The 11,482-nt window shown below is 35.4% G+C and overlaps 1 protein-coding gene across 1 annotated transcript in view; it reads right to left on the reverse strand.

Moving 5' to 3' along the window:
* LOC102761717 (hemicentin-1) overlaps positions 1-11,482 on the reverse strand; it is a 127,711-nt gene that overhangs the window by 108,096 nt on the left and 8,133 nt on the right. The window contains exon 3 of the mRNA XM_015569926.1: positions 5,953-6,025. Within this exon, the coding sequence (XP_015425412.1) occupies positions 5,953-6,025 (73 nt within the window). The remainder of the gene's footprint in view (positions 1-5,952; positions 6,026-11,482) is intronic.

Here is an 11,482-nt window from a genome sequence, read left to right on the forward strand (position 1 = left end):
CTCTCTCTCTCTCTCTCTCTCTCTCTCTCTCTCTCTCTCTCTCTCTCTCTCTCCCTCTCCCTCTCCCTCCCTCTCCCTCTCCCTTTCTCTCTGAAAGCAATAAGAATATTTTTTTTAAAAAAAGAGATAACAGGTTGCATGTGAGAATGAGAAAGTTATCAGAAACATGAATAAGAGAACAAAAATATAAGCTGTGGGGCTGGGAGGGGGGGGGCTCATATGTTTGAATTTAACTTCATCTACCCAGTCAATAATGCTGGTATGAATCAGAGATACTTGCGAACAAAAAAATAACAAATGACATTAATCCAAAGAGGTAATGAACAAAATGTTAATTACACTGCCCCCATTTCCCAAGAATTCATGTCACTAACTCTTGACCCAGCTAGATCTCCAAATAGATGACTCTGGAGACTAAATCAAATGGTCAATACGTGTCCACAAGGACAAACATGATTACAATTAAATGTCACTAGAAAGATATCACCAGAAACAGCACCAAACACTGAGGTCATAGTCAGGCAGCTATCCAGGATGAGCACTGGTTTCAGCCTCAGTAATTATTTTTATGAGAATCCCTATAGCTCAACCTATAGTGCTTATACTCAGTAACTGTCACCTTTCTCAAGGAAAATCCCTCCCCAAAATGCTGAAAACATTTTTTTATCTGTACCAAAAAAATAATAATACCATACACACCCACCACAAGGGCTAAACTGAAAAGGACAGAGAACACCAAGTGTTGGTGACGATGTGGAACAGCAGGGGTCCTACATACTGCTGCTGAAAGTGAAAATCGAGCTGAATTGGGAAGATAGTTAGCTGGCACCTACTAACGGTGAATTTATCATACTCTGTGACCCAGCATTCTTGCTCCTAGATACTTAACCAGGAGAAATTAATACATATGTACAACAAATGACATGTCCTAGAATAAAGCACCTAACTTGCCAAAGTAATAGACACTTTTCAAAGCCAGTATAATGGTTCCCATGGTCACTGAGATGGCCTGAAGACAGGTTTCTAGGGTCCTGATAGTATATCGTTTCTTGACCTTGGCGTTGGTTACCCAGGGTGTATCGAGTTTGTGAAAATGTATTAAGCTGCATCCTTACGTGCATTTTCTGTATGTATATAATAACTTCAATGAAAAGTTTAAGATAAAAGAAAAAAGTTAACAATAGTTAATAAAAGCACTTTTCTAACCAAGCACATTCAGGATATTAAGTTTAATTTCATTAAAATAATATTTCACAACTTAAATTCAAGAAACCCAGATAGGGTATTTAAAAGAAAACAGAAAAAAATAAAGAAAAGATGTCCATGATAATAAAATTTTTAGTAATGCTGGGCAAAATGGCAGACACACAGGAAACTGTTGGAAAACAATAATAATATATACACTGATTTTTCAACTTTTAAGGTACCACAAACTCTAAGATGCACTATTATTTTATGTGCCAATTAGAAAGGAAAAACCCTTCTAATCTATCTACGACATGCCACTGGTTGTAAAATAAGTTATATTTAAAATATACTGCTATTGTTTTCTAAATGCCTCTTATAATGGGTGACCAATGTATATAATTGAAAGTAAGTACTGGGGGGTGGATGGTCAGACTAGGAAAGGGTCCACATGGCAGGTGTACCCCAGGAAGGGCTCAAGGACAAAAGATGGCCCTTGAAAGGTGGAAAGTAAAGAAGTTAAAAGCTGGGAGGTGAGGTTATTCCAGGTTAAGGAAGCTTTAGAAGCAGAAGTGCAGAGGCAGCAAAGTACTCAGCACTGTGTGGAGGCAGGGAGGAGGCAGCCTAATTAGAGTGGGGAATGGAGTATTGGGAAATAACTGGAGATATTTGGATGGCAAGGTGAGGCCAGATTACAGAGGGGCTGGAATTCCAACAAAAACAATTTGGATATTGTTCAATTGGCAGTTAGGGTCGGTTTTAGAACAGGGACCAGACATGATTGAAATGATGGTTGAAGAAATTTATCTTACTGGACTGGATTGGAAAAATTAGATGCAGAGAAAGAAGAAATGATTGCAGTAACACAGGTGTGAGGTGATGAAGACCTGGGCTGGAGTGTTGACATTTGAAAGTGCATTAAATAAAAATTTCCACAATTTATCTTCGTGATGCATTCCATATGTAAAACTACACTTGATGTTATAGTAAGTACAACTTCCTAAAAAGAAACTATGTACTTGCTTTCTTTTTTTATGAAACATTTGACTTACGATTGGAAATTTGAACATGTGCTTGATATATAAATATAATACATTTTGTGCAAGTAAGAGACATGAATAAAAAGAGTTATAATCTATAAATATAGCTGGTACACGTAAAAGAGATGAATAAAACAGTTATAATGAATAAAACAGAGTTACAATGAGAAATAAAGGAGATGAATTAAAAAGTTATGAAAATATAAATCTTCTTTTCAAAACAGAATCATTCAGGCTTTATCTTCAAGTTTCTAAACACCCAGCTAAAGAATCTCTTGTGTATTTACCTACTAACCTATGTATGTTGGACGATTAATTCATTTAGATCACGAATGACTGTAAGCCATCGAGCATGTAAGTACTTGGGTACCTTTCACCTCTATCTCTATCTCCATTCCTTTTTATCCTCTAGCAGCTAGAGTCTAGCTAGTTTTTATTTCCCAACCGAACAGCCAGAACACAGAGCCTCGAGGGATTATCATCTTTATACCAAGATTAAGGCTTACAGAATGTTTAGTTAAGTGCTTTGCTTAATGAAATGGGGCAAAGTCTGTGTGGTCTTCATCAGTAAGTTATGCAAATGATGATCATCTATGTTTAGACAGAATCTCAGGTGCACAGTGAGCATTTGGACACTTTCTCAACTTCAAAAGGTAGCTTTCCAATTATTACATCCTTATGGGATGACTACAAAGCTATAAGGAGACTACTTTTAAATTAAATTCGGCATGACGTGCATGATATGAAATCATTCCCTTAAACCATCGTGCTGTGAAAACACTCTATTACCTGCATAGCCAAAGAGAAAACTGGAATCAATTTTTCCTGGAAGTTTTATGGATTGCAGGATAGAAGACTGGCTATTGCCCCTCCTTTACTCGAGTAGATATAATTAAAGGGGATCATGTGTCTGGCACTGGGAAATAAAATTAGTCATTCAAAAATCTCCTGATCGATCTAGTTATAGACATGCTTCTGTCTATAAATCTCAGTTATAGAGGAATAAGAGCTAAGCTCATACCACAAGAGACCTAATTTAGAGGACTGAAGAGTAGAACATAGCCCTTTATGGCAGTGACAGGTAGTAGAATCATTCTGGTGATTTAGAAAAAAGAAATATTTGGGGAAACTGGTCACAACTTAAAAATAAAAAAGGTGATTTTTAACAGAGCTAACAGTAAAAGACTTCTACGTACCTAATAATAACGTCAGAAAAGGATGGATTGTCCGTCCTGCTTTAATTATGTCTATAACTCTCAAGAGAGATGGTGGTAAATGCTGTTTAATGATTCTCAAAAGCTATACAATCATGATCGTGTGTACGTATACCTTTATGTAAGCAAACTATAGTTACTCTTGTTCTGTCCTGTATTTTTTGTTTGGATAGTATCTTCATATGTATGAAGCCATTTAATAATGAATCAATAAAATAAAACTCCCTAATCATTAATTTTCAACTTTGTAACATTTAAGATTTTAGGTTTTCTGTTATTTATACCTAGCCTATTCTACTATTTTATACCTAATAATTTGCATTTTTTTTCTCTGCAAAATCAGAATTGTTAGCTCTTTCAAACAACAAATGCCATTCTTTAAGCCATTTTTGGCAGAATGACCAATTATATGACACGATAAAGTAAAACAGCTCTAACTGATTGAGGTGTCATGCTCTTGTCAGTTTCCTCCATTTGATCCCCCATGGGCCCTCTATAAAACATTGTCTGCAGCACTATCTGCTTTCCAAAACAGACCACTGTTTGATTGATCAATCAGTTGATTGATTGACTTAGTAGCCTGTTTCAGATGCTCTCAAATCAATTTTGTTTCATGAGGGAGTACCAGGTTAGGACTTGCTCGCCTAAAAATAACTAATGCCTCTAGGCATTAGAAAAATCATCTATTTTTTAAACATAATCCAAAAATAGCAAAGTGTTGTGATCATAAGAGATGACAACCAGCCCTGGCGGGTTTGCTCAGTGGTTAGAGTGTCAGCCTTCTCAGGTCAAGGGCATGAAGTAGGAAAGTGGTGACTCCCAGAATAGCGGTTTTACATAAATGAAACACAATTTTATTTTTCAGTGGTAATTAATAACCCATATCAATGGTCTAAAGTTTTGTATGTTTTTTTTCAACAGGACCCTTTTGTAAAGTCAAATCTTACACAAAAATAAACAGAACAAGGTTAAAGCAGAACTGTTCCAGCAGAAGTTGGAGCTGAACCAATCTTCAGAGGCCCCAGAATCAACATTTAACATTATATTAGTTTCAGATATACAACATAATTATTTTATAATTGTACTAGAGGCTCGGTGCACAAAATTAGTGCATGGGGGGAGGGGGGTGGACGTCCCTAAGCCCAGCCTGCACCCTCTTGCAATCCGGGACCCCTCAGGGGATGTTTGACTGCTGGTTCGGACCTAAACTGGCAGTCGGACATCCCTCTCACAATTTAGGACTGCTGGCTCCTAACAATTCACCTGCCTGCCTGCCTGATCGCCCCTAACCACTCTGCCTGCCTGCCTAATCGCCCCTAACCACTCGCCTGTCTGCCTGATTGCCCTTAACCACCTCTGTCTCACCCCCCGCAGCAGCTTCGTCTGGAAGGATGTCCAGAATGACATCTGGAAGGTCGTTCAGCTGTCCAGTCTAATTAGCATATTACGCTTTTATTATTATAGATACATTGTGAAATGATCACCATAATAAATCCAGTTAACTCCCATTGCCATACAGTTTCAAATCTTTTTCCTCTTGACATGAGAGATTTTCAGATCTACTCTCAGCAACTTTCAAATATGCAACATAGTATTTACTATAGTCACCATGCTGTACATCACATCTCCATGACTTACTTATTTCATCACTGGAAATTTGTAGCTTTTAACCTCCTTCACCTATTTTGCCCACTTCTCACCCCCCATCTCTGGCAACCACCAATCTGTTCTCTGTATCTATGAGCTTGGTTTTTGTGATCGGCTTATATGGTATTTGTCTTTCTCTGTCCGCCTTATATCACTTAGCATAATGCCCTCATAGCCCATCCATGTTGTTGTAAACGGCAAGATTTCATTCATTTATGGCTGAATAATATTCCATTGTACGTATGTACGTACAGATGTATGGTTGTATGAATGAATGATATATTTTCTTTATCCATTCACCCATTGATGGGCACTTCGGTTGTTTCCTGAAGCACAATTTAAAACCCTTTAGCTGCATAACCAAAGAATAACATTATAACTAAAAAACAACTGATCCAGATGAATTAAAATAGCACAAAATGTAATGAAATTATTTTGTATTTACTGATTGATTTTCTATATTTACTATGAAATAAAAATGTCAGAGTTAATTAAAAAGCTGATTCATTTCTTTGATACCAGCAGAAGGGAAAATACATTAATTGGCTTTCTCTCCTCTCAGGTAGGGAATGACAAGCTGTGAGTGCTCCATTAGAGCTTATCGGTGAAGCTGGACTCCTAGGGTCTCTCCAGGTGGGAGTAAGCTTTGCTTCATTCCACAGTCGCATAAATCAATGCCTCTTTGGAAAGTCTTCATGGTTAACACAGCCAGCCAAGTAAGTTTATGTGCCCTTTAAAATAACATTTAAATAACTAATCTAAAACAAAAATAAGTTTAAACTTCTTGAGAAAAAGAAGTTATTGGGTCTGACAAGCCTTCATATATTTAATGAATGGTTTTCCATTAGGGTCCTAGTCTTTTCTACATCTGTTTCAGCTAGAAATTTCTCAAAGAACAGTTCTCTTGTGGAAGTCTGAACTTCAACCTCCAGACTCCATCTAAAAGAGAAAGTATCAGGAGTGAGTGAAATGAAAAAATACTAAAAGACTTATCCAAATATTTTTGAAGCTGCAAAAATACTCAGGGTAAGTTTTAGGAAAGTTGGTTTTTTATTTTTTTTAAATTGGCTATTCTTATGGCGCTTGCTCATCTGAAAATAAACTTTATTCTATTTGATACTGCAGGCTGAATTAATAAATGACATTCTATAAAATTATATATCCAACACTATGTCGTACTCTTCATTTCTAATAAAAATAGAAGACATTGTTGAAAAAAAGCAAAAACAAAACCCAGGAATCCAGGATGGGGTTACCTATTCTTGTGACATTTCTATTACTAGAAAATAACTGAAATTCAAGACAAATTATTTATTTCTTACAAAAGAGAAGAAAATTAAATTTATTAGCTTATCAAATTGGTCCTTTCATCTGATCTTTCCGTATTGATGTTATTACTTAAATACATTGCATAACACAGTATTATTTCATTAAAAAAGAGTAAAGTGTTATACATTCCTAGCTGATCCACTAACTTTCTCCACTACCACTCTACCAATACAGGTATCACTACAAAAAGTCCTGTTGTCATGTATCAATTGTCTCTTAAAAGTAAATCTGATGAACAAAAACAGATCCAGAAAAGAGAAGCATTGATCAGACTGTCAAACCTCAGAGGGAACGTAGGGGAGGGTGGGGTACGAGGAAATGATCAATGAAAGGACTTTTATACATGCATATAAGCCTAACCAATGGACACAGACACCAGGGGAGTGAGGGCATGAGTGGGGCGGGGATGGGGGATAAAGGCACATATGTAATACCTTAATCAATAAAGAAAAAAAGAAAAAAGTAAATCTGTGTGACAAATTCCTAATAGCTCTCTGATACCTCCAGATACTTATTTTTCTAAAACTACCACCTTTGGTATTGGTTATTCTATTAGGAAAACACAAATTCCAAGCAGAAGAGAAAGTGTATTTAGTGGCAAGAACAATCTGAATACTGAATGTGTGTACTGGTATGTACAAAGAAGACAATGTCAGCTAATGGACAGGCCAATTCAAATAAATTAAGAAAAGATCTGAAAGAGCTTCTGAAGGATGCCAGAATATTCCACCTCAAAATAGGCCTTTTTGGCATAAGAGTTCATTTGAATTGATTGTTTTAAGAAACAGCAGACACAGGATTAGGCTCTGACTTAAATCTGCACAACAAGTCTTACCCTTTTTCTAGCCATCTCCCCCAAATCAGCCTTTCCCAAACCTTTCTTTCTTCTGTCCTTAGCTGAAAATGGCATTATTTAAGCCTGAGTTCTAAGCCATCCTTGAGAGTTACTAATTTTTTCCCTGGGAGTATCTCCCATGTATACATGAGGCATACATGTTAATAAACTTTTGTTTGTTTTTCTCTTGTTAATCTATCTTTTGTTACAGAGTTCCAAGCTAAGAACTTAGAAGCCCTATACTTGAGGATGAAATAAAATTTAGAAGGGAGAGTTTGGATTTTTATTTTGATTTTGGATAGGGGAGACTTTATCTTTCTCTATCTAGATTCCATTCTGAGAGATCAGGTGACTAATTCAAACTTGCATTCCTAGCACTCACAGCATAGAACCTTTTAATGAACTCATTCTGTGTGTGAAATGTGTCTAAATTTTTTTTTTAGAAAATGTCTTCATTGTTTTTATTTCTTTAAAAAATATTACATACTCATTTTATAAATCAAGAAAACACATAAAAGAAAAAAATGACCGGTTGTATTATTTAGTGGTTACCATCAACATATTTGAGTATGATTTTTCCATTCTTTTTCTAGAACTACACATATATATGTAAGTAAATTAATGTATTTTTAAAACTTCAACCTTACCAGATATATAATTTTATAACTACTTGAAGTAATAATGTTATTTGTTTTACTAATTTATTGTTTATATTTATTCTATTCACTACTAATGAGTTAACTTGTTAATTTAATAAATAGCATTTGAATAAACAGTGGCCAAATTTTCACAAATGAGTTCATTAATTCCTGAAAACTTTCTTCCTAGTTACAGAAGATTTTAATGTTCAAATTTTAAATGGTTTAACCATACCATACCTTTTTTCTAAGTTTATAATTTTAAAAAGATGATAAAATAATCCAACAATGATATTCTTAAAATAAATAAAGTATTTGTGCCTATTTAAAATTATAATCAAGAATTTTGAAAGGTTTCTTTTTATTTTCTCTTTATCCATTCACTCATACCAAAACTGTTTAAATTATGTAGTAAATGACCACATAGTACATTTTTTCTTCTGGGGTCTGTAGCAAGAAAGAAAGAAAAAAGTCATTTGTTATGTTTGTCACTAAGCCAAATCATAGCCAAACTGTTACAAGGGAGTTCTCGAATGTAGCTCAGACCATCTCTCAAAAGGTTTTGCTTTCATAACCCTATTGCAATTGGCTCATTCTAGGAATGTTTAAGAAAACCTGGAAAATATATGAAGCATGCATTCTGTTTCTATTTATTTACCGGTGGTCATAAGGAAGTTCCGTAAGTAAAACTTCCCTTCTTTGACTCTTAACTCTTTCATCTCCTTTTTGCTATTGAAGAATAAGAAGCAAAAATTACACTGTCATTGATTAATGTTTTTACTTATTTTGAACCAAGTATAAATAAGGATAAATCATGATATTATTTGGCTTTTGCACAGGATATGCAACTAATATCCTCACGAAACTGCTTATACTTCAATAGATAAGCCTAATGTTTTCAAAGTTGACTGTTGGTTCCTATCATGTAGAAACACTGAAAATAAGATCTTGAGTTTTCTTCACTCTTTATGTATGAAATCCTTTAAACTTCTTTAAAAAAAATTCATGTATTCTCCAAAGAATGTCTTTAATTGGCAATTATTTCTGGCAAAGGTACAAGCCAAATCTTTTCTTGCAACTTCAAAATAATACTTATCTACTGTGTGTAGTACAAAAGTTCTGACTTTTTCTTTCATATGAATAGTAATTACATAATAGAACTCCTGCATAAGTAATTAAGAGCAGAAAATTAGGAAATTATATAAACTCTTCTATGTCTAGGGATTAACAGCAGCCAATTTCCTTGGGCTAAATTATCAAATTATCATTATTAAAAGAAAATACTAGCAGTAGGCACCTCTTTATCTAGAAAAAAAGATGTAGTAACCAGACCTCTTTCTTTTTCCCCCTTTTGTGGTAGATAAAAGACTAACCTTTGATATCTTGGGCACACAATCTCTTAGACCAGCGGTTCTCAACCTGTGGGTCGTGATCCCTTTGCGGGTGGAATGATCCTTTCACAGGGGTCGCCCAAGACCATTGGAAAACACATATGTAATTACATATTGTGCCCTAACCAGTTTGGTTCAGTGGATCGAGCATCAGCCTGCGGACTCAAGGGTCCAAGGTGTGATTCTGGTCAAGGACATGTACCTTGGTTGCGGTCACATCCCCAGTAGGGAGTGTGCAGGAGGCAGCTGATCTATGTTTCTCTCTCATCGATGTTTCTAACTATCTATCCCTCTTCCTTCCTCTCTGTAAAAAAAAATCAATAAAATCTATATATATAAAATTACATATTGTTTTTGTGATTAATCACTATGCTTTAATTATGTTCAATTTGTAACAATGAAATTGGGGGTCACCACAACATGAGGAACTGTATTAAAGGGTCGCGGCATTAGGGAGGTTGAGAACCACAGTCTTAGATGGATTGACCAACTAGCCTAAATATTCAAGAAGGTTTGCAGAAAGAAGAAACTAAGATTGCAAAATTCTTCTTCCCAAGATTCAAAATTAGATCCTGTTCAAAATACCTTGAACACATGATCTCACACACAAAATATCTTACTGTATGTGTTCCTAATAATTCCTAGATTCGATTATTGAAATGTAATTGCCTTCTTTTCAATGATTTTAAATATTTGCAAAATACCAATACAATATCTTTTTGAAACGACAGGTATAGAACCTTTTAAATGTGTTAGTTCTCTTGTTCTCTCTGAATTCTTGTAAGATCAGATATACTCTGGCATGTGTGCATGGGGGAGGAGTTTGGAGAGAGAGAGAGAGAGAGAGAGAGAGAAGAGAGAATATGGGAGGGGAGTTAAGGGAGAGGAAGGATTAGTAGAGAGAGATGCTTATTAATTGACCCTGAATATATGCTTTCTATAAACAACAACAAAACTTTAAAAGGAATCTTTAAAATTTAAATAGATAAAATATGAAAGGAAATATCCAAATAGTTGATGCCCTGTGAAAATGGCTCAGTAGAATTTTATTTGCTTCAATACTGAGGATTTTCTTGTGTTCCTTTGTGGTTCTCAGTGCGTTAACTCTAAGAGATCATGGTCAGGGACTTCAGTGGTAAACTAGTTGTTTCAGTTTTAATGATCAAGCATTGGGACATTTTTCTTTCAATTCAAATCTTTAGTTTCCATCACACTCCAGTAAAAATAAAGACCAGCTCTCTAAACGGGGGGAGAAGATCAGCTCTTTCAAGCCAGTGCCAGTTTGACTGAATTTTTTGTAAAAACTTTGAGATTGACATTACAGCTGACATCTCATACTCAAAATCAGTATTAAATTTCAGTTTCTAATCAAAATAAAGTCTGCTAGGTAAACAGGTTTTATTGCTTTTACTATTTGTTTTTGTCCTGTTGAATGCATGTAACCTATTGGCTAACATTTGCTCTTCAATAACATCTCTTTCTTTTCCTTTTGCTTCTCTTTTAAGAAGCATTCTTCTAGTCATTTAGATAAGCTTCTTTCTCCTTTCCCTCTGCATTTTTCTCAAATTCATAGACAAGTAATATAGGGGTCACATAATATGATTGTCTTATGATGGATTGTGGGACAACACTTTCATATTGAAACTTACATTTCAAAGACTGTCAAACTACAACAGGAAGGCCGGGAGGGTTGGGGGTGGGGGTGGGTAAGAGATCAACCGAAGGACTTGTATGCATGCATATAAGCATAACCAATGGACCCAAGACACTGGGGAGTATGGGAGGCTAGGGGAAGGTCAAGGGGAGAAAAAAAAAAGGAGACATATATATAATACTCTTTGTAATACTTTAAGCAATAAAACAATTAAAAAATACAAATAAAAATAATGACAAAGGCAGTGAGTTTTGTTTTGTAGATCTAACCCCTACTGCCCTCGCAGAAAGTAGTGCCACAGTTTGTAACTACTGCTTCAAATAGTCCCTAGAGCTAATGCATGCAACGAGGAAATGGAAGATGGCCATTCTCATTTTTAGAAAGTTTCTCTTTTTAAACATGCATTCCCCGCTCACGACCGTTTCATACTGCAGAGGGCTCTGCTGGACTCAGTATTCTTTGCCTAAATGGGGCACTGTTGAGGAGAATCATCCTTCTTTATCTTCACTTGCAAGGAATATTATGTACTTTGCAAACTATAAATGTCAT

This window comes from Myotis davidii, unplaced genomic scaffold, assembly GCF_000327345.1.
Source record: "Myotis davidii unplaced genomic scaffold, ASM32734v1 scaffold362, whole genome shotgun sequence".
NCBI lineage: Eukaryota > Metazoa > Chordata > Mammalia > Chiroptera > Vespertilionidae > Myotis > Myotis davidii.